Source organism: Desmodus rotundus, chromosome 3, assembly GCF_022682495.2.
Source record: "Desmodus rotundus isolate HL8 chromosome 3, HLdesRot8A.1, whole genome shotgun sequence".
In the NCBI taxonomy this organism is placed as follows: domain Eukaryota; kingdom Metazoa; phylum Chordata; class Mammalia; order Chiroptera; family Phyllostomidae; genus Desmodus; species Desmodus rotundus.
Window position 1 is genome coordinate 11,103,415 of NC_071389.1, and position 27,240 is coordinate 11,130,654.

At 51.3% G+C, this 27,240-nt stretch overlaps 1 protein-coding gene across 3 annotated transcripts; it reads right to left on the reverse strand.

The window, feature by feature from the left end:
• Positions 1–1,778: 1,778 nt before the first annotated feature.
• EMC1 (ER membrane protein complex subunit 1) lies at positions 1,779–27,157 on the reverse strand. Of its 3 annotated transcripts, none has more exons than XM_024554294.3 (23): positions 27,012–27,157; positions 24,506–24,630; positions 23,776–23,841; positions 23,445–23,538; positions 22,494–22,622; positions 21,032–21,158; positions 20,266–20,415; positions 19,797–19,964; positions 19,231–19,302; positions 18,800–18,859; positions 18,054–18,176; positions 17,221–17,317; positions 16,760–16,882; positions 14,983–15,182; positions 14,707–14,856; positions 13,652–13,813; positions 13,208–13,327; positions 11,036–11,173; positions 7,869–8,042; positions 7,055–7,265; positions 6,471–6,555; positions 5,221–5,350; positions 1,779–5,039 (listed from the first exon to the last, which is right to left on the reverse strand). In XM_024554294.3, the coding sequence occupies exons 1-23, from the start codon at positions 27,107–27,109 to the stop codon at positions 4,860–4,862; spliced, it is 2,982 nt and encodes a 993-aa protein (XP_024410062.1). In that variant the 5' UTR covers positions 27,110–27,157; the 3' UTR covers positions 1,779–4,859. The 3 variants fall into 3 exon arrangements, with proteins under 3 accessions (XP_024410062.1, XP_053775940.1, XP_024410061.1); XM_053919965.1 differs by having other exon boundaries at positions 16,760–16,879; positions 18,800–18,862; XM_024554293.3 differs by having other exon boundaries at positions 18,800–18,862.
• Positions 27,158–27,240: the final 83 nt, after the last annotated feature.

Genomic DNA, 27,240 nt, shown 5'->3' on the forward strand with positions numbered 1-27,240 from the left:
TACAGGAGACAACCCATCAATGTTTCTCTCTCTCCCCCTTCCTCTCTGAAATTAATAAGTAAACCCTCAGGTGAGGATTAGAAAAAGGTAGGTAGGTGGTACCTCTGTTTACATTTTATAAAAAAATAAATGTGACAAAGTATTGTCCACCTTGTTTTGATTATGGAATGCTAATTGTCAAATTTTGAAAATTTAAAGTGTTTTCCAAAGCCAATTTGGACTTTGAGTCTAAGTTCTGTTTATTTTGTTTATATAAGTACACATAAATATAATACCGAAAAGATACCATTCCTTTTTAAAATAGAAATGATGGCACCCAAAGTTCATTTCCCATATTGATCTCGTATTTGTTTTATGCAGCAAAATAGGGTTTGTCAGGGCACACCGGAAAAGGGGAGCAGGACTATCCGCGTTTCAACATCAGAACCCCCCTAAGTCACCAAAGCACTGAGGACAGACGCCCTAAGGCTGCTATGAAGAAGGTGTCGCATTCGGGGAGCTACTGGTCAAGTAGCAGCTTCATGCTCAGAACAGTGGGGAACTAGGAGAGCAGTCTGTCAACCCCTGGGAGACACAGAACGACTCGAGTACTAAAACGCCAAAACACTCCACTCAGGAAATTGTGTGGTTAGCAGTCCGGGAAGTGGAGGTTCTGGGGAGCCAAAATCAACAGGGAAGGCTTCGTGGAGGATTTTAGAGTTGAGACAAGCCAGATTTTCAGAAGGGAAAAAAGCATTCCAAGTAAAGAACATAGAGATACAATAAATTCATTACTTAAAGACAAAATTTCAAATGAGCAGGTATCAGTAAAATCTCGGAATGAGTGCTTTCACCCTAGCTTATGTAATAAGCTTTTTAAAAGATAGCGATTGGTCAGGGCAGTCAAATTACAAATCTGAAACTTCTGTCATACTTTGTTCCAGAAAGGACTTAGGGCCTCTTTTATGAAAACATGTTTAAGATGCCTTTAAAAAACAAAAAGAATAGCACGATGCCATTATGAGTTCACACACAAGAACACAAACTGGCTGTCAGTGCCCATGAGCGATCAACATCGGTACTAGTCCACGGTAATTTCTGCATTTAAGATTTTCTACAACACGCGTGTTCTATTTAAAATCAAGGAAAAAGGGTTTTTGTAAGTGACTTAAGAGAAACACGACTATTCTGGTACTGAGCCCAGAGGGAAATTCCTCCTTGGTCCTCTACATAAGATAAACAGTGTCCTTCAGATCCCTGGGAAGATTCCAGTACCAGGCCCTAAAACCCTCTCCTGAGGGTAGCCATGACAAAACAGCCCCCGCTCCGCCCCTCCAAATTCAATCTAGACGCACAGCTAATTCTCTGCTGACCTGGGATTAATTTTGGAGTAGCTTGAAGAAAAGGTGGGTCACTGTATTTTCAGACTATAAGACGCACCTTTCCCCCAAATTTGGGGGAGGAAATTTGGGGGGTGCATCTTATAGTCTGATTGTAGCTTACCTGGCTCACTTGGAAGGGGGGGTGGCGGTGGAGCGGGGTCACAAGAGGCAGCAGCAGGACCACATTTTTTTGCTTCAAAATTTTTTTTCCTATTTTCCTCTAAAACCTAGGTGCGTCTTACAGTCCAGTGCGTCACATACTCCAAAAAATACGGTATGAACATGCATGGGGTGTCCACCCCTGTGCCTGAATCAGCCTCCTTTTGTGTGTTCATTCTCTTCTTGCTGTGTCTTCGCCTCTTCAATTTTCGTTTTATTTTATTGTGTATCATTTGTGGTTGTGTAAGCTGTCCCAAGTGCTTTTTAAAATGTTTTTATTTTTATTTTTCAATTACAGTTTACTTTCAATATTTTTTTCTACTAGTTCCAGGTGTACAGCATAGTGGTTAGACAATCACATACTTTACATAGTGTTCCCTCCCTCAGTACTTCCAGTACGGACCTGGGACCACACGTTGGTACCGCGGTATTATGGGCTGTATCCCCTGGCTGTGCTCCACACCCCCGTGGCTGTTCTGTAACCACCACTCTGCACTTCCTCACTTACCTTAGCCGAAAGGCCGAGAAGCCATCAATCTGTGTTTCTTAATCGCTTCACCTTTCTCACCCAGTCCCCCGACACCCCTCCCCCTTGACAACCACCAGTCTGCTCTGTGTCTATGAGTCTGTTTTCAACCAAGTGCTTTTTGTAAGGAGGTGAGTTACTGCCCAAGGAGATCTACTACATTAACCCTCCTGGGGCATATCTTCCGTCCTGCTCAAGAAGCAGGGGCGATACAGTTCAACAACCCTTAAAGCCGAGGAGAGGAGCAACATCCTCTCGTTAAAATGGGAGAGCCTGACGAGGACTGACGGCTGATCAGAGGGCAGAGGGGACGCATTAAAGAGGTCTCACACCTGCTCCAGTGCAACAAAAGGTGAGTCAAGGCCCAGAATTCTCCTTCATGGAGAGAGGCAGACACCAAGCAATGTAAACATTGAGGGAGTGCTAACAAAAGTTGTTTGGGTTTCAGAAAAGTTTGTGACTTACTTGGTAGTTATCAGTTTGAGGGTCAGCAATGAAACTGTGTTATCTACCTATGAGCCTGCTCACCTTCCCTTGCTGGAGGGTGGGGGAGGGGAGCAGGTATCCACCTCTTCCAAAAACGGTATTAAATCAATAAGCTATAGTTGTAAGAAGAAGGGGGGTGGGGCAAGACACTAGTATTTAATCCCCCCCCAAATGTAAAACTGTGTACAGTTCTGTATTAGTTCCTGCGCATCCCCGGTAACCGGTCACCACTGCCCAGCGTCCAAGGCTAAAGGAAGGCTAACGAAAGCCACAAACCATTTTACGTTATTCCCCACATGGACTGAAATCACTAAATACTATATTTAGTTGTAAAGTTTTACACCAAGAGATCTGGTATGTTGACCAAACTAATAAATAAAAAAAATGACATCCAAAATACTGAGGAATCTCCTTTTAAGTGAAACATTCACTGCAGGGGGGCTCCCACGTTAACCTAATTAGTGAAGAGAGGGGTGCAGATGTCTTAAGGGACATGCAGAGAACAGAGGAAGAGGAGGAAACCCAGCAGAGTCAAAGCCACGGGCAGAGGCTGAGTGGGGCCGTCAGAACTGAGTGCTGCTTTCAGGTTAAGGAAGGTTGGGAAGGCTGCTTAGATTTATTGGGCCATGCCATTCGAGGTAACTGTCAGTAAAAACGCAGTAATTAAAGTGGAAACACAGGTACTTTATGAAAGGTCAGACAACTTTTCTCCCGTTAGCTGCTTCTTCCAGATCTGGCGCGTACACCGGTAAATGTAAACTAGAATCTTACAGATACGTAGGGCTGGGCAAGCACGGCAGGCAGGCAGGCAGCGGCCATGAGGCAGCGCACGCGTGTTTATACAGGACGGTCAAAATTCCAGCCCGGCTTCCTCAAAACCAGGGCAGAACTCACACCTCCCTGCCCCTCCCAGCTCACATCAAGCACAGTATGTCTTGAGTCAGAATGAACAGATGCCTGTTTTTTCTGGAGATACTCAGATGTTCATTCATTAAAGTCAATTTCACAAGTTTTTTTAACTTAATATTTTTCTTCCTTCTCTGCCATAACCTACCATCAGCCTGTGAGCACAGAAAGATAAAAACCATTTCTGAAAAATAACTTCTGCACTGCTCTGCATCCCTGTCATGCACAAGTGGCCCCAGAGTGTTCCTAAGCCACAAAAAAGGTCTTCAACAGTGTCACTGGTCACTCGCTTTACTCAGACATTGAGTGTGCCTCCCCGCCAGAGGCCTGCTCCCCACCTTTCACTCTTAACAGTACAGGGAAAGCCCAACGTGCCCCAAGTCCACGAACAAGGACAGCTCTCAGGACGTCTTTCATTTGCAGCAGACACGGCAGCCTGGCCAACCGGCAATGCCTCATCTCGGAAATGCCAATTTCCCACCTCTCCCCTTTTTCTCCATTTCTTAAGGATCCATGAGATTTAAAGTCAGCTCATTTTCAGAGCAGTCTAGTGACACACACATGTTAATTCATATCTCAAACTAAAAATAAATAACGAGGTTTGCACAAGGACAGCTCCCCCTAACTCGGTTGTCCGATGGCCGGCCCAGACCATGGGTGTGGTGAGAGACTGTGAGGTGCTGTGGGACAGGCAGGTCCTCTTTCCTCCCTCCCCAGAAATCTCTTCAAGGCTCAGACAATTCAGTGGTATTAAAAGGCCTCAGCTTGGACACGCCTTAGGTGCAGAACAAGGGCAGTGATCAACAATCCAAGATGCTAGCTACATACTCGGCTTCTGAAAAGGGGAAACAAAGACTGGGTGGCCCAACCTGAATGGGAGCACGAAACTGGAGGCTTAACTAAAATACGTTTGACGCCAAATATAGATTCCTCGCCAGGAGCTACTTTGGAGAGAAGCCATGAGAGGCTGGATAAGTCCTGAAACTACCACTAAGGACGGGTCTTCTCCCTCCCGAATGTAAAACAGCAGATGCACCTACAAGGCAGAGCTGTCGATAACAGCTCCCTCCGACTCAGACAAGAAGCCGGGAAACAGAAGGACAAGCCAAAATCAATTTAAACAGGCCTCACAAAAGAGAAAACTGTGGGGAGGTCTTAACTAAAAAAGAAAAAGATGGGCAAGAGAGGAAACGGGGCAATGGCCTTCAGGGGAAAGTCCGCTGAGATGCTTTGAGATCCTCAGCTGCGAGAGTCCAGCCTCCATCCACCACCAGCCGCACCAGGCACACCCAAAGCAGTCTCCACGAGTCCATTTTCTTCCTTACAACTCCTCAACGCACACCCTCCACCACCCTGTCAAACTGAGCCGGAGCTCTGCTGACCCTCACCCCATCGGCTCTCTGGCAGCGGGGCCTGGGTCTTTACCGCCAGGCGCGATTCAGGAGTTTCACCTGTGCCAGTCTCTTAGTGATCATGGTGGCAAAGACCAGGCCAAAGAGGACACTGCTGATTAACACGTAGTCGTAGTCGTCCTTCAGGACATCGAACTGTTTGGACGGGTAGACTCGAGTTTGGTAAATGTCCAGGCCGTAGGCCACGACCTGGAAGGCAGAGGGAATGAGAACTGGGTAAGAAAGGCAGCCAGTGATCCGCACAACCTCAGACTCGGGTAGGGCAGGAAATGGAATCCTCAGCTGTTTCCCCAAGGGTGAAACCAAGAGCAGCTGTCCCACAGGGTGGCTTTGGTGACGGTGGCCCAGGGTGGCTGTGGGCTTTACTCACCAAACAAGTAGACTCCAGGCCCGAGGGAGCAGTGTAGATACCTCGCATTCGAGAAACTGTCTGGTTATAGTTGATGAATCGCTCCGCGTGTATCTGTACATCTGGGGAATACGGGATTAGGTTCTCCTCCCTGCAAAACATCAGCCGGGACCGGCATCAAACTGCTGTAAGGGGATCCCTTGGCTGCCCTTTCGGAGTCCTGGGAGCTGTCCAGGCCACATATCTAGCCTCAAATCTTCCTTCAAAGTACTAGGGAGTTAAAAATTTAGCAGCTAAATATTAGGAAGGCTGCAAGAAAGCAAGCTGCGTGGAGACTTAGACTGTGATCTGGATTCCTACCTGGTTTAAATCTAAAAACAAATGACATAGAAGCAACCAGTAATTTGTATCAGGGCAGGAAAGTCAGAGCCATTTTAAAACCAAAATACTGAGGCACTTGGCCAATTCCCAGTCTCTCCTCCAGAGTGCTTCTGTCTCTACCCTCCTGAAAACCCCACTATCACCTGTGTCTTTTCCCCAGCTTTGTCCCCCAGCCCCCCAGCACTTTCGCTCTCATCCTCTCCCCACCCCCAACCCCCACTCCCCTCCCCTCTCCTCAGGTGCAAAGACAGATCTAATGTCGTGCACCCCAAGGGAAGAGAATTCAGGATGGAGGAGCAAGGATGCAGAAATAATGGCTGGAATTGCTGAAATTAACACTGAAAGTGACAAGCAACTGCCCTCCCTAGTGACCCAGTCCCATTACCGCCTGACCTCATTTCCTGCGTCCCCATCACCAGCCGCCCCAGCCCACCGGCCTCCCAGCCTCCCTCTACCTCACCAGGCATGACCTCAGGGCACTGGCCCCGGCTCTTCCCTCTGCCTGAAACACTGCCCTCAGGCCTCCACAAGGCTAGCTTCCTTCCCCTCCAGGGCGCGGGTCAAAAGTCACCACACCGTTCCACAGGGGTCCTCCCAGGCCACCCTCTCAAGGTTTAACCACACACCCCTACCCCTTCACAGTCCCTGTCCCTTGTTTGCTTTCCCCTCCTCAGCACTTAGGAGCAGCTGACAGTTTATCTCATTTACTGTCCGCCACCCCAGCCAGAACGTAAACCCCACGAGGGCAGCCACACTTGTCAGGCTTGGTCTCGGCTACCCCGCTAGCCCCCCGCACAGCAGGACAGCACCCAGCAGGCTGAGGACTGCACTTGGTCAGTAGGTTAAGTTCCTTAAGGTCAGAGCCTTCACTCTGCCCACAGGAGGCTCACCTGCTTTGTTCTGTAGGGATCTCAGGACGGCGGGGGTCCAGCAAGGCCTTAGGAAGGGAAAGGATCGCTCCAGAAGGCAGTCCAACTGCACAGAAAGGAGAGAGTGAGTGTTCACACTGACCAGCCCCAGGGCCACGCAGAAGAACGTCCTTCTCACGGAAGTTTAGAGTTTGAGTTTGAAGCGACAACAAAAGGACCGACGAGGCCCCTGAAATGGCCAGAACGACAGCCTAGCAACGTGTGCGGGTCTCAGTGAAGCCCCACTGCAGAAGGACGGGGCCTTCACCCTGCCAGCTCCTGCAGCCATGCAGGCCACAGGTTAGGGATGGGATCAGGGCTCAACCTCCGGAGCAAGGTAACACTGCGGAACCGACGTGGTTCATCAGAAATGAGAATTCAAACGTGTCACCTCGATGCGTGGCAAAGCCAGATTAAGGCCCTTCTCTGCTGAACTAAACCATCCTCACTAAGCTTCCCTTGCAGCAGTCAGATGGGGCACTGCCGTAGTACATCCCTGGCTCTGTCCTGCAGTGTGGCTGCCTGGGGGGCCCCAGTCACCCCAGAGACCCTCCCCAGTCGCTCACTAAGCAGGTGTCGGCTGGTGATGCCCCGCTCGGTGATGGTGGCCTCCATGGCGCTGATGGCGGAGGGGAAGATGTAAGACTGCTGGAGGACCTGGGGCAGCTGGGGCCGGTCCAGGGAGCTGAAGGCGGTGGCGTTGTACTGCTCGGTGCCCTCGTAGAGCTCCAGCACAGTGAACTCGTTGCGCCGGGCCTTGGTGTTCCAGTACTGGTACTGTAAGGGGACAGGGGCAGCTGTGGGCTCGGCTGCCGGGCCCGCCACACAGGGGAGATTTCCTGGAAGACACCTTTCCAATTAGCTAAGCGCCCAGGAAGGAAAGAAACTACCCAGCACCCTGGTTTTCTGCCTTGCTCACAGGTTTCCTAGTTTTCAGCGCAGTCTTCTCTGGGCTACCCAAAGAGCACCATAAGAAACAAAGAATTCTCAAGATTCTCGGAGGTCGGGATAAGTGCAGCTAACGTTTGAGTGCTCGCCATGCGCCAGGCGCTGGTGTAAGCTAGACTAGAGGTGACTGCTACTATCCCTATTTCACAAATGAAGCAACAGAGAAGAGCTTAAATATCTAGTTCAAGTCAAGGTCGCATGGTCAGAAAATGGAGGAGCCGGGATCAAACCCAGGCAGTCTGACCCCTGAGCCTAGCCCTTAACCCGCACTCCGTGCATCCGTCGGGGTTTGGGATCCCATGAGAACAGAGCAGCAACTGGAGCATCCGGAACAAGGGGCAATGTGAGGGTTTAGACACAGGGAGACCAGCCATACGGTGTGCAGCTACGTCGGGCCCCTGACGGGGACTGAGCTTGTCTGCGACGCCTTACCACCACCCAGTTCTCGGAGTGCACGATGTGCACGGGGCCCTTGGCCTTCCTCTGCACGGAGGAGTGGATGATGCGCCCAGTGACTCCGTCCACCAGGAAGACGCCAATGAAGGTGCGCTCGTGGTGTCCATCTGTGCTCTCGGTCACCACGGCCAGCAGGTTGGGGTTCAGGCTCTGGGGAGGAGGAGACACAGGGGCACATCAGGGGCTCCACTCCACTGTGAGCACTAGGCAGTGAGGCGGATGTGGAGCTCGCTGGCCTGGCAGAGGAATCAGGTTTTCTGGTTACAAGAGTTCTCTGTTTAGAGCTGGTTATCACTGCGCTCCTTAGTGTCTGCTGGGTGCTGGGGCCATGCCACGTGCTTTGCCTGCCTCATTTCACTGAATCCATAAACAACTGTGCAAAGTAGCTGTTGTTTACCTTTCATAGGTGAAATGTCTGAAAGTAGTTAAGCATCTTGCTCAAGTCATGGGCAGAGCAAATGGTAACTCAAGATACAGTCCAGGCCTGCCCACCCACTGGCCGAGGGACACTGCTCCAGCACCGCCACTGCTCCCCCAGCGTCCCCCTATCACTGAATCGACGGTGAGTCTCAGTTCTCACCTTACCTGGCCTACTAGCACCATGTGACACGGGGGATCACTCCTAGCTCGGAACACTCTCTCCACCTGGTGTCCAGGACATCCGCTCCCTGGTTTTCTTTCTGCCTTACTGGCCACCCCTTCCCAGTCTGTTCTGCAGGTTCCTCCTCATCTCCCCAATGTCTTGGACGGTTCCATCTGTACTCGCTCTCATGGTGACCTCAGCCAATCTCACTGCTTTCATACCATCTATGGTGCTGGCAATGCCCAACTCCGAGCCAGACCTCTCCCTGAACTCCAGACTTGACTGACAGACTGCCAACTCAGTATCTCTTCTGAGATGTCTCGTCTCCAACCTGGCATGGCCCCAGCTGAACTCCTTTTTACCCCTGCTAGAACCTGCTCCCCGCCTCAGGGCCGGCACCTCTGAGTCATCTAACTCCTTTCTCTCTGACACACACATCCTGCCCATCAGCATAAGCTACTGGCTCCCCCTCCGAAGCATCCAGAATCAGATCCTTTGTCAGCATCCTGACCAACCCAGTGCAAGCCACCTTCGTCTCACCTGGATTGTTACAGTAGCCCTACCGTCTGCCTGCTCTCCTCCCTGGCCCGTGACAGGCCAGTCAACACAGCAGGCCAGGCGGACCGGTTCGGCCTCAGTCATCTCGGCCCCTCCTTGGCTCACAACTCCTAGGGGCTCCTTATCTCACTCACAGGGCCAGTGGGATGGCCCACGATCTGGGCCTGTCACCTCCTGGCCTGGGCAACCTGGACTTTCCTCCTCAAAGACCCCATCCTAGCCACACTAGCCTCCTTGCTGTTTCTAGAATGTTCAGGCATGCTCTGGCTTTTCTGTCCAGAAGGCTCCTCCCCAGGTTTCCTGACTCACTGCCTCACTCCAAGCTTCACGCAGATGTCACTTCCTCGAGGAGACCCTCCCGAGCCCTAGGTTAAATGTATCCCCTTCCAATCCCTCGCTCCCCGCCCTCTTCTCAGCCCCACGTTTCTCTATAGAACTGCTCACCCTCTAATATGCTCTCCAATTTACCTACTTATTTTACTAGCCTCTTCTACACATAGTGAAAGCTTCGTGAGGACAGGAAACATCGTCTGTAGTTCACCGACAGGTCCCAGTGTCTAAAGAGTACCTGGCACCCAACTGGCAATCAAAAAAAACAAACAAAAACCCTTCACCTTTGTGGTATTCCTTCCAAAAACCCATAACCACAGTGCAGACAAAGCAAAACTGAGAGACGTCCCACAGAACGCCTGGCTGGCACTCTTCGGAACTACCACGGCCATGAAAAATGAGGCGAGCCTGAAAGCCTGTCCAAGGCCAGAGCAAATCAAAGAGGTTCGGCAGCCAGACGCCACGTGGGGCCCTGGACCGGATGCCGGACAGAAAAGGACACGAATGGGAGTGCTGGCAAAACCCCGATACTGGAGCTCAGTTAATAGTGTTCCGCCGATGCTGGCGTCTTCCTCCAGACAGGCACGCGGCCCTCGGGAAAACCAGAGAAGGGACACACGGGACTCTATGTACTATCTTTGCAGCTTTTCTGTAAATCTAAAATAGAGCCAAAAATAAAAAAGTTAATTTAAAAGAAGATTCACCTAAAAAGTTTGCATAATGAATATGAATCCAAAGAGCCCTACTCCTGTTAGGCTCACATACAAAAACACAAGTATTCCTGTATACTCTACCTCGTACGAATGAAATTACAGTTAACTTTTTCTAGTACGAATAAAGTGTCCTTTAGAAGATGTGTTATTTTGGCCAACCTGAAGGAGTAAAACTGGCCGTGGCCACACGGAAGGCACCCAGCGACGAAGATTCCAAGTCGACAGCACTAACAATAAATGTTAACGTAATGTTAACTGGGTGAGAAACGCCGTTCTACTCACGCTCCACATTAACGTTGATCTTCAAAGTAACCCAGTTACACAGGCGCTAGCTCCTCCATTGTGTCAGTGAACACACAAGTTCGGGAAGCGTGAGCAAATTACCCACGATGATCAGTTAGTCTGCGGCAGAGCCACATCTGATCCTGGACCACCCAACTGGAGGATCGCACTCTGCCTCCCGCCTGGCAAAGCAGCCCCCAGTGGACTTCCTGGGTCTCTTACATCTCCTCCTCCAGCTCAGTCTCTGCTGTGTTAACAGGGGGTCTGATTAGTGTCCCGTGCTGCGGTGACTACATTCTCTCATAGGACCGTTTGCAGCCCACAAGTCTCCTTTCTGCCTCCCGCCCTTTCCTACTAACTTGAGTGCTGGGTCAGAGACGGAGTTTCTGATGGGCTGACTAAGGTTTAAGCACAGAAAGTTCTACCAGTACCAGCACTAATAATAACAACAGCTAACATCCACTGGGTAGTAGCCACATGTCAGGCCCCCAGCTATGCATGAGTCTCTCACGTGACCTCACAACCACCCCAGCAGAAGGGCACAGAAGGCCCATTTCACAGACCTAAGTTAGGCTCAAAGGGATTGATGGACTCACTCAAGGTCATGCACCTGCCAGATTCTACAGCCAGATTTCAAGCCCTTGCCCTTCGCTCCATACCGGATCACAATGCCATACCTTGTAAAGCACACTGCGGTCCCCCATCACTCGGCCCTGGGAATGAACGTGCTCACTGCTGCGCTTCCCCTTCACCTTGACAATACGCTGTACTTCTGGGGGAATGGTCAGCTCCCAACTCAGTTCAGTGGTGAGATCCTAGAGCAAAGGCAAAACAGCCGGCACCCGAGATCAGGAGGGTGCGCCCAGACCCATGGCGGCTGTAGCTAGATGCGCCTGCCGTTCGTTACCTGTGGCCTTGGTGCCGGAAGGACCCAGTTTGTGGACAAGTTTTAGAACTGTCTGTTTGATTTAAAAAGAGACTAAGGCCATTAAGAAAAGGATTATTCAACAGCATGCCATTGTTTATCTGAATAAGAAATACCCAAAGAAAATTTACCACTTATTACTAAAATCGAAGAATCCACATACTGGGCCAGTGGTGAATTACTGAGCTGCCAGGGACCTCAAAACATTATGGGAAACATTCCGTATAGTCAAAGGAAACCAATAAGCAAAGTTTTATGGTTAAATGTTATTCTAGTGGGAGGGGAAAGGGGACCAAGGGTCTCCCGGGGTGCCAGTGCCATTCTGCTTCCTGATTTGGTGGCTATGCACACAAATGCTCCTTTTTTGAACATTTCTGGACTTTTCCTTAATATTACACTTCAATAAAAATGGGTTTAACAAAACACTGAGGTGGAAAAAAGTCAAATTTGCTACTAATAAAAACAGGTCAAGCCCACTTCACTAAGAGACACGATCCGTGCATCACGGAGCGGTGCAGCCCATACAGCGGCTCTCACGGTGCAGGAAACACACAGGAAGGACAGTGGGGACGTGCACAGCCGACTCCCGGCAGGCGCTCCCTCTGGGGGAGCAGCTGGGAACGGGCCTGAAAAAGGGTCCATTCACCCTTTGCTGGTGGCTTCTGCACCAATTTAATCTTTTACAATGAAAAGCACCGGTGGAGGATAAGGTCGCCAGTAAACTCACTCGGAGGTCAGAGACCGTAGACACCCTTGGCCAATCCCCACTTCGCCTCCTTTGGCTGCCCTTGGCCACCGCTTACTCTGATCACATCCTCAGGACTCCACTGTGGCCCCCCACACTGCAGTCTGTTCCCCCATATCCACAAAGCACTGTCACTTTCAGGGTCTCTTTTTTATCAACTTGGAAGGGCAGGTTTTTTTCACCCACAAAGGTAAAGAACCTATTTCCTGGGTAGACCATTCCCTGGTTGTTTATGTGAAAGGCTGGCTGTTACAAAATTTCAGAAGAGGGCATTTACCATGTGCCAGGCATCACTTTACCGGATTTAGACACATCACTTCCCTGACTCCTCACGGTAGCCCTGTGAGGTAGGTGCTATTACCATCTCACTTCACAGACAAGAAAACAGGGCTACAGAAGCCGTACGCCCAAGGTAACGAAGTCAGTGAGTGAGTTTCCCACACAGGCATCTGGGTGCAAGCTCACAGCGCCCCCCACAGAGGCCCCAAAGGGCCTTCTGGCGAGTACATGCCATGGTAGCTCCTCAGCGCGGCCCTGCTGGCGAGCCCCAGGCCAGGCCCTCGTGCACCACAAGCTGGACTTCACAGCAGGGTGCATCGCTGTGGGCAAGAGCTGGACGAAAAAGCCAGGGCCAAAGCAAATCAATCCCATTTCTGGAAATAAAATTCAAAGCACACATCTTGTCAAGAGCGAGTTAGTAACAGCTCTTCATATAGAAAGTACTTTTATTCAACCCCCACTCCCACCTGCCACCTTCCCCCAAATGGAGGAAAATGTCCCTTCTCTTTGCTATTGAAAGGAACGCAGCATGAAAACTCCCCAGAGCAGAGGCTTTCTCTGTTGTTCCCTGCTCCTTCCGCAACACCTAGAAAACCATGCCTGCCATGTAGCAGCTGCTCCATCAGTATGACTCTAAGCCCCGGCCAGGGAGCTCAGCTGGTTGGAGCACTGTCCCAATACACCAAGGCTGTGGGTTCCATCTCCGGTCAGGGCACAGACAAAAGATCGACCAATGAATGCACAAGTAAGTGGAAGAACAAATCGGTGTTTTCCTCTCTTAAAAAAATCACTAAAAAGAAAATGACTTTGAATCAGACATCAGGACTACGCTGATTTAAATTTACAATGGAATTCATGAGCACCTCTGTCCTACAAAGGTGATGGCGGCCCCCTCCCTACCTTCCGAAGTCGATATCCACACAGCCGTCCCTGCTCTGCATCCACCAAGTAAAAGAAGATGGAAGGGGCCAGCTCATGAAGCTGTCGCAAGACGTTCCGAGTGGCTGGGAAAGCTGTGACCTTGAACACCCCAGAGAGCCCACGAAAAGAGTTAAAGAAAAAGGGTAGGAGTCTCCAAGCAGTTTCAGCCATAATAAAACAGGAAATCTTAAGAAGATGTAGCCTGCTAAACTCAGATTAGAGCTTACATTTAGTCCCATCAAGACCCTGAGTTTTCACAAGTGCAGAAAGAGCGACCAAGTCACTTACAGATGCCCGCCCTCCAGCCCAAATGTGCGCTGACTACAGGCAGCCCCCACCTCTGGCCCCCTGGCTGCTGTCTGACCACCGCTCCCCACGCACAGTTCTGCTTGGTGTTGCCCAGCGCCGCTGAAGACGCCATACCTTGTACTCATCGTCTATCAACAGCAGCACCTTGGCATAGTCTTGATCCATGACGGGGAGAAGCAGCGACTGCAAGACGGGGCGCTTCAGCACTGGGGGAGCCACCTGACTCCACTTCCCAAAAATGGGGTTGAAGACGTAGAGAGAACTCATTCCTGTCTCCTGAAATGGACAAACCGTCAGATTCTGCCAACGTGAAAAGAATGTGTGTCGGAGGAGTAAATCTGGAAAGCTGGGACTTTAGCTCAAAGGTGCTGGATTGCTTCGTCTTCACCATCTTTGTCGAAAATAGTCATGGCTGCCTGACTGGTGTGGCTCAGTGGACTGAGCACCAGCCTGTGAGCCGAAAGGTCACTGGATCGATTCCCTGTCAGGACACATGCCTGGTTTGTGGGCTAGGTCCCTGGTTGGGGGCATTTGAGATGTTTCTCTCTCACATCAATGTTTCTCTCCCTCTTTTTCTCCCTCCCTTCCCCTCTCTCTGAAAATACATAAAACCTTTTTTAAAAGAAAGAGAATAGTCTTAGCTGAAGGTGAAGGTCTCCTAGGCTAATGTGTCAAAAAGAAAATAAACTTCCTCTTGACTCCAAAGCTAACCAAGAACTGGACTGGCTGAGGGGCAAATAAAATGGTCAAGAACCAATTCAGCAACCCCAGGGCAGCCATTCCGGCACAATGCTTCCCAGTCCCCTTGTAAAGGTACCAGAATGAGCCCACAAAAGTCCATCTAATTCTGGGAGGTGGAGACAGAAATAGCTTCATGTCCTGCTCTCTCTCATCCCGAGATGAGAAACCTCCACTCCGCTGCCCACAGCTGCCTCTGTTTGGGAAGAAGGCGAGCTGACTACTACAGACCTGGTCACAGCCACTTTCCAGTCCATTCCACATCAGTCCCCCCACTGGCCCCCCCCACTCCGGAAGGACTGGAAGAGACAGAGCTCTGACCCCTGAACACTGATCTTTAACTCTCATATAGCTCGAAAGGCCCAGGAGAAATTAGGTCACAAAACACCAAAAAGCCATACCACTTAGGCTCAAATCAGAGGCGGTCTCACCTTATCCTTTATCAGGAGGGTGCACTGGGGCGGGTGGGGGAAGTGGGCAGTGGTTCTCTGCACCATCAGTTTAAAGGAGGAGTCTGGCTTGACACTGGGGAGGTACTGTTTCCATAGTATGGTGCCAGAGCTGCTTTCAATGCCAAAAAGCTGAAAGAAACAAATAACCAGCTAACTACCAGAAAGACAAAACGAGGAACTAATTCTCTCCGCGAAAATTAGAGCCCATGTGCTCCCAGAGCCTCGGAGTGTGGCGCCTGGGCTCGGCCCCCTCACCTTGCCCGAGGCGGTCACCATCACCATCATCTTCTGGAGGTTGAACTCATCTCTGGCCAGGGTGTCAATGTTGATCTCATTCTTTATCTGACTTCGGGGCTTCCGAGCGTCATAAAACATTTTCCAGAGGTGGGAAGTCCACGCCTGCAGCAGGATGAGCTGGGACGAGAGGCGTTTCAGGAACATCCCCAGCAAGCCATCTGGTGTCAAGGAAAAGGTAACGGGCTGAGGGTCCTTCCCTGCCAGACCCAGCATTTGCAACAAGGGGGCACTCGCTTCTCCTAACAAGGAGTCACCCTCTCCCCTGCGGCTGCACACCCCAGGCTGCACGCCCCAGGGGCAGCCCTGTGTCGGATGCCAACAGTCTCAGACTCAGGGACAGCCAGGCGGGAGCTTCCAAACCTACTTACCTGGTCCACGATACTTCCCCTGCCTGGAATCTTGGAACAAGAGACTAAGGGCTCAGGGGTCAGCCATGCAGGATGCAGTCATGCTGTGAATGTGTCTGCCACAGCCCCGCATCCAGAATGGCCGGGGCAGGGCTCTGGGTGCCGTGAAACCAGAAGAGGGAGGGACGTGGGGTGCAGGGGTGCATAGGTATGCACATCCTGAACGGGTACTTCCATTTCCCACCACTTCACTCCTACTCTGTCAACTGTTTAACCTGCACCCAGCGCACCTACCCGCACCCAAGGCCCAGGGCTCCCATGCCCCCTCCCCAACTCTGGCCACGGAACCACACCCTCCAACCTCCTCCACAAGGTGAAGCAAGGGAGCACGGTAGAAGGCATGGCCTCTGGAGTCTGCCAGACCTGGATTAAAATCCCAACTCCACTGCTTACTAACCGGGTGACCTTCTGGCCTCTGGCTCCTCATGTGGGAAAGGGCATGTCACCCACTGACCGGGCTGCTGCAAGGTGGCTGGCCCCACATGACGCACACACAGGGGGCTGCACGGGGCGGGGCACCCGCTCAGTGCGTGCTGAAGAGGAGGGGCCCTTTCCTATCTAACTGTCCTTCAGCTCAAGGAGGAGACGTGAGAGGCAAACAGGACAAGTCACAGCCACAGCAGTCCACACACACACGTCTACACTTTGCTGATGCAAGTCAGGGAAAACAAGGAATTAACCAAAGCAAGTCCTGTGGGCAGGCAACGAGCAACAAGGCAGCAGGAAGCAGATTTTACCTTGAATTGCTGGATCCAGGCAGCAAAAATAAATAGTAAAGCTGAATTAATCCTCGGCTTAAAATAATCGGCAATGCCTGCCCAGGTGCCTGGCCCAGAGCAGGCCTTCAGTAAGCACTGCTGGGCAGTGAGATGAATGGATGGCGGGAGGCAGGCGGGAGGCAGGGGTGAATCACAGCAGGGGACTCAGTCCACCCTGGGGCTGGGACTGTGGCGGCCTCAGAGGACACTGGCCATGGTAACTGGGGCAACCCAGTCATGTCTCTCTAGAAAGGCAGGGCTGTTGCTTTGCGGACAATGGGTGTGTGGTGCCTGGCACATTTAGGTGCTCAAACAGTGGTCGCTACTTCTATGCTACATTTAGTTTCTTTTCCTTGGGACCCTTCCCTAGAGGGAGCCACAGGTGACACCTTTCAGATAGAAACCACACGGCTGCAAAGCACTGCCGGTGGTCTCAGAGCTGGTCCAAAACAGCCGCACCCCGGCAGCCAGGGGTGCCACGAGACAGCATCGCTTGTGGTCCACCTAACAGACCCATTCCCATGGCACCCCCTCCCGCATCTCTGCTGTCCCAAGCTCTAGGGCTCGTACCTGCCTTCTTGCCAAATTCTCCTTCCAGTTCAGCCTGCGCCCCAGTCAGGGGGAGGTCCACCATCTCCAGGCACACCACCTCTGCCAGAGACTCCTCCCGGCTCCACAACACCACCTTCCCTGCTGGAGAAACCAGTCACAAAGCTGGCTCCCCCACCCCTCCACGACCACCTCCCAGAGACTCTTCTTGGGGACTCAGGGATTTCCTGCAGCTCTTGTGTCAAAAAGAGAGAAACGACAGAGCAAGGCGCTAGATTCAACAGGCCAAGTGGGAAAAGTTCCATGTCCCAACCAAGATTGATGAGGAGTAACTCAAAAGCAGGTGATGTGTCCTCTGGAAAAAATATCAGGGTACACTCTGCGGGAATCTTTTCCAGAAGCTGGCGCACTACCCCAAGTAAAGAGTCTGAGCAGAACTCACGGCAGGCCTAAAACAAGTGGGTTGAGTGAGGTCCGCTCACCCAGCTGCTGCAGGAAGAGGAGCAGGTGGTCCTCTGTCTGCACCAAGGCCCGGTAGCCCACGGAGTCGTCCTTCTTCAAGAACACCTGGATGTGCAGCTGTGAGCCAAAGAGTCAAGACCACTGCCGTCGGCAAGAATCCAAGTGCTTCCTAGAGCACCGGACCCCAAGACTCAAAGCCTCGGGAGGGGTTCGTGGGCCGGGCACGGCCTGCTTTGATGTCTGAAGGATACAGCGATTACCTGGACTCCAATAAGATAACACGTATTCCTTGGACCCAGCACACCGGAGCTAGGCTCGAGCTCAGACCTTCCTGGGAGGAAGCCTGAGTACTTCTCGGGTACCGCACCGTGTACCATGTGCCAACCACACCCCACACAGCGAGCAGGAGCCCGGATTAGACTCCCCATGTTAGAAACCAAAGAGCTGCAGCGGAGACGGGCTGGGGACACAACTAAACGTGCACAAAGGCAGCGCCGGGCAGCCACGGGCACCGCCATGGCAGGGCTGGCGACCTCTCACTAGCTCGGTGACTCAGGATGGGGTCCGGAATCTGTCACAGTCCCCTCGTTTGCAATAACCACCTCATGAGACACTTGGGAGGCTGAATCAATTAGTGCAGACAAGAAAAGCGTGGCACGGTGCCTATGTGGAAAGAATAGCCCTGCCTCTACCGCTATCCACAGGGATTTGACAGCCCAGGGGCTCGGGAAGCACTAGAGGCCCTGTGCAGAGAGCTCTAATCCAGCCCCGTGGCTGTGATTGGCCCTGAGGAACGGGCGCCCCATGCTGAGACACCCAGAGGCCGCAGCCTGAAAACAAAGGCTCCCCTCACCCGCTCAGGCCGAGTGCCGTTCTGCTCCAAGCTGAAGGTGATCGAGGTGTCAAGCAGCCGCCGACCTGTCTCCACCAAGTAGAGGTTAATGGTGTAGGTCTGGTTGAAGCAAGCCAGCAAGTCCTAGGGGAATAGACAGTACAGGTCAACTGGGGGGATCTCCCAAAGGAAGTCCAAGAACAGGGGGGAGTCCTAGAGAAGGACCCAGGCCAAGAGAGGAAACACATGCAAAGGAAAATCAAACAGAAAAGAAAACTAAGCCCTAAGGCAGAAATAAGATACCCAAGTAAGTAAGTAAAATCACCACCGCTGTACGTGTCCAGAGGAAGCCAGCCCCGTGTAGCAGAGACTTCCCAAAGAGACAAAACCGAAAGCAGAGAAACGACAGACCCCTTCAGAAAAGCTTAGGAGGGAGCCGCGGCGGGAGGCTGCGCCTCCAGCCAGGGTCCCACGCTGTGCTCCAGTGCAAACGCACAGACTGAAACTCAACTCTACCAGCCGGCCCCCAAAAGAAGTGGGGGAATTAGGCCCAGAGGAGAAAGTCGTTAAGAACAGATTTTAGAGATTCTACCTTCTAATTTCCCAACTAAAAAAGACCAAGAGAAATATCATTTACACAACTCGGGAAACCCCATTTGAGTCAGGAAATGCCAGGAGACCTGCTCGTGGCCCGGGGTGCACCCGCCACTTCACTGGGTGACCTCCTGTGCCTCCAGGTCTGGCACACGCCCAATGCCACACCCTACCTGTGCACTAGACTTCTCCGAAAAGCTCCCCACTGGCCCGTCGTCAGAAGTGCTAGGCTTCTGCTAGGGAAAAGAGAGGGACAGACGAAGAAAATTGAGCCAAAGGGTCACTTCCTAGTCCCCAAAATGAAGCTTTCACCTCTGTCTTCTCAGCACTTGGGGAGGGCAGACCTCCATCTCTCACTCCTGTCCACAGGCCTATGCAACCCTCAGGAGTCCCAGAAGAGAAAGGCTGTCACAGCAGGGCCCCACTCCCGGGGACCAGGGGCTGTACAGAAAGCACTACAGATGACGTGAGAACTTAGTCCTCAACAGCCCCTTGCCCCCGGGTTCAAAGTGACCAGGAGAACGCGCCCCGACTTTGGCTCCCTGGGCTCCCGGCAAGGGCGAGGAAGGAGCCCCCGGTGCTGACTGTCGCTCTCAACACTCACCGCGTCGCTGCGACAGGTCATGACTGCAGCCACGGTCTTCTCCCCCGTGGTGGCGAAGCTCACGAGGGCCGTCTGGGGGAAGCAGGGCGTCAGTTCCTAAACGGGGCCTTTACTAGCCAGCAGCCTTCCTGAGGGTCACCTCTCCAGGGACGCCCCTTGGCCCTGAGGTGGAGAGTTCTCCCAACTTTGGAGCATAACGGCCAGGGCGCGGGAGAGCAGGGGAAGGGCCCAGGTGCATCCACAGCTGACCACGGCCTGTCCCCTACCTCCCACAGAGGCACAGGTCAATCCCCAATCCCAGCTGCTCTCGGGGTCTGTGGGAAGCTCTACCGAACACCCCACTGTCCTGTGGACTTAGAGGAGAGTGCCAGTTTTACACTAAAGACCCTTCACATCTCTTAGAAGGAAAAGCATCCATTTCTGCTCTAAGGCTAACCCTCTCGAACCACCGGTGGAAAGATGTCCTGTCTTGAGCAAATGCCTCCGCCTCAAAGGCAGGGGTTTCTAGCATTTACATCTTGGCTAGGTCCTCCCGAACCCTAGCAAACCACGCAGCCTGCGAGCACCTGTGGGAAGTTCTTGAGGAGACTTGGGACCCCGTGATGGTAGTGCAGCAGGGCGTAGTGGCTTGGGGACAACTGCAGGAAGAACTGGGCCCGGGAAGGATCCACTGGGTTGGGCTGAGTGGGCAGCACCCGGGGTTGAAATCCACTTGCAAATTCTAAGTCAAGAGACTGGGAGGCAAGAAGAGGAGGGTCAGGCCTGCATCCAAGCAGTCAGTTTTCCGTCCCAGGCATGCATCCTTGGCCCCATTTTGCCAATGAGAGTAACTGGGCCATGGCGGTGCCAGAAGCATTCGTTCAGGTTCTCCAAAGAGAAGAGTGGCCCACTCCCCTTTCACCAGTTCAGCCAGAGGCCTGGCCTTCTCTCAACAACTGCCAAGTCTCGGAAAGGAAGCAGTGACGCTGGGAAAAAGACTTTTCTAAGCAGCAAAGGCCATGCCTCGGGTCAGGGAAAGCAGCGCTGGTCACTCACCTGCAGTTGGACCTGCTTCAACTCCCACTCTGTCTCCAGGGCCAAGGTTTGGAGGGACCGTGAGCTTGGGTCAGGGCACACCAGGACAGCCTCATCCACCACACCACAGGCTCCAGTGAGACTTTGCAGCCAGGGAGTTGAAACCCTGACCTATGGGAAAGATATTGCAACAGGAGGGTTTTTATGCTTCCCTTTCAGCTCATCTGAAATGTCACCCAGATCCCACTGGGGTCCTAAGCTTCAGGGTTGGTTCCAAAGGAGTTCTGTCCCCCAGCCTCCCAAAAGCTCCAAAGACAGAGGAAAATCACAATTTTCTTTCTGGTTACTAGAAAAATATACCAAGTTATTTTTAATACCTGACATTTCGGATAAGCATTTATTTACCGTATGTGTCCTATGTGCTTTCTCTATCATTTCTTTACAATGTTACCCTGTGAGATACTTGCAGGCAACAAATAGACACAACTTTCTCAGCCACCTCAAGAGAGCACTACCTTGAATGTGAAGGCTTCAAATAAACACCTGGGGAGCATCTTAGATCTTGCTTCCTGACATGTCATCAGTTTGGCTCAAACAAACTCATAAAAAGCCAAGTAAATAAATAAATACTTGATGAGAAGGCAGCCTCCAGGCGACCAGAATCAGGGACCTTAAACGGCCTGTGCGTCAACCCAGCCGAGTCCCCTGGCCCTAGTGCAAGGAAGGGCTCTGCCCATTCCCCTCCTCGAGTCCCAGGGCTCTGAGAGAGAGAGATGCACAACCCTACCTGCTGCACAATCTCTCCATCTTCCACGTTAAACTTGACGACGTTCACGTGGCTGAAGGGAACAATGCCAAGGGCCCACACCGCCCCAGAGCCGTAGGAATACACCATCTGGTAATGGATGCTGTCGCTAAGAGAGGGAGGAGAAAGCAGGAGCGCCAGCTTGAACCAAAGGATGGGGTCCTCCGGAACAAGGCTACCAGGTCCTTAGCCAGATGTCATAAACTATCAGTCCCCAAATAGTTTCGTTTGGCTCACAGTTATTCTTTTTTATTATTTCAATTAGCTGTCCACATTTAGAACTGAGATTTTACATGTAAAAGCCAGATTTCTAGCTTTTTAAAAAAAGTAAGATGTTCTGCCATAGCTAGCGTGGGTCAGTTGGTTGGACATCATCCCAGAAACCAAAAGGTCGCTGGTTCGATTCCCGGTCAGGGCATGTGCCTGGGTTGCAGGTTCGGTCCCTTGGGGTGCATACAAAAAGCAACCAATCAGTGTTTCTTTTTTACATCGATGTCTCTCAACTTCTCTTTTTCTCCCTTCTCCTCTCTCTAACATAAAAAATAAAATGTTTAAAAAGATGTTGAAATACTAAGTAACACTGCATTCCTATAGGGCAGTGTTTTTCAACTGGTGTGCCCACAAGTATTTTTAAATACGCAGTAATTGACTATTGGTAAGGGGCACTGACCTCTTTTCCGTCAGATTGTCAAATTTAAAAATGACAACAACAGCCGACACAACAAGAGCCATCCAATGTGAATGAATCAAAATTATAACTATTTTTGTTTGTCAGACCCACAAAAAATACGCTTTGTGGTGTGGCCCAGATATGTGTGCCCTGAGATGAAAAAGGTTGAAAATCACTGCAATAAGGCACTTTTCAGCTGGGTAAGCCTGCCCCCTTGAGGTAGTCGAGGCACACTGCAGCTCCCAAGAATCACTGCTGAGCCTGCTTTGCTCCTAGTGGTTACCTATGCACTTGGGCCGGTAGGAATGTGACTTTCAGGTCCCTGCCTTAGGTGGTCTAAGTAGGTACTTTCTTTTTGTCCCTCCCTCCTGTTCCTTCTCAGCTTCAATTCTTTTCACTACCAAAAACCTCTGGAAACCAACTCAAATCCCACTAAGCTCCTACCCTGGGCCTTCTTGACTTGTAATTATTCATATGAAAGGCTCAGTCTGACTTGACCTGCAAGTCAAAGAGCCAGAAGTAGTATGACCATGAGCAAGAGGGCCACTCCCCTCGCTTGACTGGCTCTGGTGCCCAGCTTGAGAGCTCTCTCCTCGCTGCACTGGAAACACCAGCGGCCGCACACCTTTGAGCACAGGCCCTGACCAGCGAGCCCAGCCCAGCACGCGCCACGCCCACACAAGGTAGGTCTGGCCGGAGCTCCAACCCTGGAGAAAGCAGGGCCTGCAGAGGGCAGGACCAGGCAGCCTTCCCCTGGCAGGAAGGCAGCCTTACCTTTCCGGGAGATGTTCCACCCACTTCAGGTGCCCACTGGAGAGGTGATGGAGGGCAAGCGTCGTCCTCTTCAGCACCGCAACGTACCTCACAGACTCCTGCAGGCCTGCCAGCCCCAGTGCCTGGAAACTGAGCACAGGCACAGGGTGGGCACCGCCCGCGCCTCCAGAGCCCCACGCTGGAGCAGACAGACCAGAACGCTAGCCCTGTAGCCGGGCAGTGAGAGAACGGGCTTGGGGGTCCAACATGGCTGCTTCCGGTGAGACCTGGAGATGGCACTTGGGACCACCGGGCCTCCTGCTTCCCTCAGGCCCCCGAACCTCCTGAGGATTGTTCCCTCCTTCCGCTGGGCCTCACAGCAGCCAGGCCAACCCTCCACCACGGCACCCCCCAGGCAGTGCTGTCCTTACTGGGCCACAGGCCTGCCTCCCCCAACCGACTAGGAGTTCCTTGGTGACAGAATGTCTCACGTTCACAGGCGGGTCCCCACTGCCTGAGGGCTCCCCAAGTGTTTACGGAATAAGTGACTATCGGGTGTAGAAGCTAATGCAAATGACCCTGTCATTTAAACAGCTTTAGCAAAGATGTAATGGTACTTCAACCTGGTCTCTAAACATAGAAGTAAAGCACTGAAAGTTGTATACTATGTTCTCGTATCTAGGACACTGCAAAGTTCTCAAGTCACGGTGAGATCAGGAAGAATAGTCAAGTGCAACAAACACCGCGCCCAGCTCAGAGCTCTGCATCTGACCCGTGCTCAATACGTGCTGGCTGAGTAAACACATGTGTTCCACCACCTCAAAAACACCAAAACCGGGTGTTTAATGCTCTTTGGCTCTGTAGTGGCCCCTGGAAAAAAGCCAAAAGGCCCAGAGTTGCTGTCCATGCAGATCTGTGTTCCAGGAAAGCTCTGAACCAAGCCCAGATGAAATGCAGCTGCTTCCCCTCTACCTGCCACTGTCCAAGGTAATCTCCCAGTTCAGGCCCCCGATGTTAGTCTCCCAGGAACGCATGATCCGGCCTCCATTGGACACAGTGATTGCATCTGGAAAAGACCATGGTGACGTCACCTCCCAAACTGGAGCTCTGTAGCCTCCTAGAGCCTGTTAGCAGTGGCCTCACCTCTGATATGTGAGTGCAAGTAAGAGCTATTTGCATGCCTATTCTTTCACGTTGGCAATACCCCTCCTCCTTCCCTTGCCAGACCCTGGGCAAGGAAGAAGCCAAGGAATGCGGGGAGGGAGCTAAGGCCATGATCGAAATAAAGCCAGACCCTGCTCACCCTGTCCATACAGCAGCATGGCGTCCACTGCCCCCTCGGCCGTGCCCTTGTCCACATGGCGCCACACTGCGAGACAGGAGAGTCAGACGTCACTACGAACTGAAGAGAGGCATCCAAGAAGACGGGCAGGAGAGCAAAAGCGGGCTTCCTTCGCACAGCGGAGTCCCATTTTCTTTCGAGGGCGGAAAGGACCGCCTATAACTGGCAATGAGCCACTCCCACCCAGCGGGGAAGAGGGGAGGCGGGTTGCGAGGAGCTGCCGCTGCCCCAGTCCTAAGGGCTCTGCACTTCCCACCACCACTAGCGCCCCATCAAACACAGAAATGAGGCGTGACAAAATGAACAAAATCCATGAGACTCCCAACAAGAAGAGTGATTATATCCACGATTTTAGTGCTGGAGAACATCTATAAAAGCAGTACAGGTAAGTGGGAAAGGGGCAATCCAAACCTTTCGTGCAAAATAGAGTAACGTTTTTTGTGGCAATATCTAATTTAACAATACTCAGGGCTTGAGCTGAGGGAATAAACCACAAAAACCAGTTATAGGAATATATTAAGTGATAAGACTGAAAAGAAAATTGCCCAAATCCACTAAGAGACGCATCTTCTGGACAACTTGCACCGAACTTGGGAACCAGCCCAGCAGACTTCGCAAGTCACAGACCACGCCAGATTCCCTGTGGTCGGCCATTCCATCCCGAGCTAACGGGTCTACGCAATCCACTCACAGATCTCCCCGGTCCGAGAATTTAATGCTGCAATCACATTCTTCTCTGTGGCCACAACCAACTTCTTGGATCCAGGGGAAAATTCCAAGGAGGCAAATTTGAGTTTCCCAACATACTGCTGTCTCCTAAAGAAAAGAGAAACGTAAAGGGCCAAAATCACCACCGTGGAAAGTACTTCGGAAAAAGATGACTGCAAACCACAGCTTATCACCATCATACGGATGGAGGAGAAATGCTTGTTAATGAGATCTGACCCAAAGCAAGATATCTGTGCAATGCAGTCAGAAGCAAAGGAAACAAGAGTGCACCTAACAGATGAGAAATGCAAGCCTTCCTTCTAAATGAAGCACATGTTTATCCCATGATACGTGACACCCAAAAGAGCGCCTGCCCTCAGCCCCGAGAACAAGCATTACAGCTGTCTCTGCATTCATTAATAGTGGGTCTAGGCACTCCTACTACACACTGGGGAAAAGACACAAAGCCTGTCGTCCACGAGCATACAGTCCAACTTTCCTTCTCTTTTCACTGACCTCTGAAGAAAAAATAAGCAAATTTTCCAACAAAACTCCACTGACTGGGTCTGACTTTGTTCTCTACAGCCTTTTCTAGCCCTCCCCGTGTTCGAGATCCATTTGGCCCATTGCTTACACTTTCCTGGGACTATTATCTTGGCACTTTTAACAGTCTTACCTAAGCATGAAGAGGATGCAATCAGCTTTGTGCGGCAGACTAGCAAGGACGCAGGAGGCACTTGCACATTGTTGTTAATGAGTAAATACTGAATTCTCTAGCAAGTTAGTCACACATGATGCTTACACTGAATTTCTCGCCATGGTGTTGTTTGGTCATTTTTTTTAAAGAAGAAACGAAACTGGTAATGGGGAGACAAGCTCATATTGTTACATTTTACAGTTCCTACCAGTATTTCCGCATACTTTAGTCTCGCAGTACCCAGGGAGCACTCTAGGATGTTTGTAGGGCAATTGTTACTCTCATTTTATAGGTAAGTAAACCGATGTCCACTGAAGTCAATGCATTACTGTCAGAGCTAGAATGTAACACTAAGACCTGACTCTAAATCTCACGCTCATTTGAAATCCTGTTACGTGGACTATGAAAGCAATGCCTGCTCACTGTGGACATGTGAAAGATACATAAAAGTATAAACAAGAAAATAAAAGTACTCCATATATTACCACCATAAACTTATTAATGTTTTGGAGTATTTCCTTCTGTTTACTTTTCAACTTGTAAAAAGCATATACCTAGTACTCTGCAAAACTGGAGTCACACTGTATGTAATATGCTGTGTATGTGCAATACATGTTATATCATGAGCACTTGCCTAACTCATTAAAAATGTGACTTATGTTGAATTTGTCACACCTTCTTACATCAGACACTTACACAGCAGGTCGTCTCATTGTAACAATTTGCCGTGGGGACTGAACTCTTGTTTATATCAATTAGCCTACGGTAAAAATGGTTTCGATGTATGTCATTTTGTTTAAAACTGCAGAACCTATTGAGGAAGTTACGCGAGGACTTACTGTATATCTTCCCCAAGGGCTCCTTCATGTCCCTGTATCCACAGCACCATGAACAACCACTGACCAGCCACTCAACAAATATGTGCATTAATTTGCCTGATACAAAGAAGATTTCACTGAGCTGGGTTCTGAAGGTTAATATGTTCCCTGAATAGTAAAAATAATGCGTAACATTTACTGATTGCACTCAACGAGCCAGGCATTGTGCTAATTTACGGAAATTATTCATCCTTACAACTACTGTAGGAGGCAACGAAGCAGTATTAGCAAGGAATTTTACAAATAAAGAAAACAAGTATATAGCAGTTAAGTCACTTTGCCAAGATCACACAACCCTTAAATGGCAAAACTGAGATTCAAAGAAAAGCAGGTGGACTCCAGGGCCTTAAGGAAGGAGGTGGGGGAAGGTAGGTGAGTGAGTGAATGGCACCTGTTCCGAGACCAGAGCTGGGTTGGCCTGGAAGGGAGGGGGAAGAGGACTCAGTTTAGGGCTTATAATAACCCCAAGTCCCCGCTCACATGCCCAAGAGATGCCAATTAGAGGAGCAATGGGAGTTCATGAGGGCTGACGGCCTCCGGCACCCAGATCGGAACCCGGACAGACACAGACACAGAAATGCGACCTGACGGGGGAGGGGAGACCAGAGATCTCTGACCAGAAGCCCAAGCATGCCTCATTGTCTGCCCGGCTTCAAGGGTTTGCTACCTGTGCAGTCATACGGGAAGGCTTAAGCTCCCCAATGTCTGGTTTAACGCCCTGCTGTCGCCATTGTAAATCCACCGTAAAACCTCACTTTTGAGCAACAATCCCGTATTTTCTTTTTGCACTAGGCCCTGCAAGTTATGCAGCCTTGCCGGACCTGCTGCATGGTAACCCTTCGCCCTTCAGCAGGCAGATGACAGGTACTGGGAAAATAGCCACATACTTCCCGAAGGGCCGCACACGTACGCACCAATCAAACTTGCCCACTTGGTCTTCGTAAACCGCAGCCGCAGGGATAAGCAGGGCAGCCCAGAGACAGAATCGGGATGCCGCCGCCACCGCCGCCATGATGGAAGCCCGGGCCCCGCCCACCGCCGACCCGGCTTGCACCGCGCCGCGGGCGCCATCTCCACAGAACCACAGAGTTGGGAACAGACGCAAAGGCCTCGGTTGGGCGCTCAGGACTCAGAGATCCTTCG

Bases quoted from the DNA above. Each gene is read 5' to 3' on its own strand.
- EMC1 (XM_024554293.3), bottom strand. From the start codon at position 27,109: ATGGCGGCGGTGGCGGCGGCATCCCGATTCTGTCTCTGGGCTGCCCTG. The intron at 23,539-23,775 runs GTGAGCAGGGTC...GGTCTTTTCCAG, and splicing joins CATGCTGCTGTATGGACAGG to ATGCAATCACTGTGTCCAAT. The intron at 11,174-13,207 runs GTAGGGAGGGGG...CCTTTGCTCTAG, and splicing joins GTGGATATCGACTTCGGAAG to GATCTCACCACTGAACTGAG.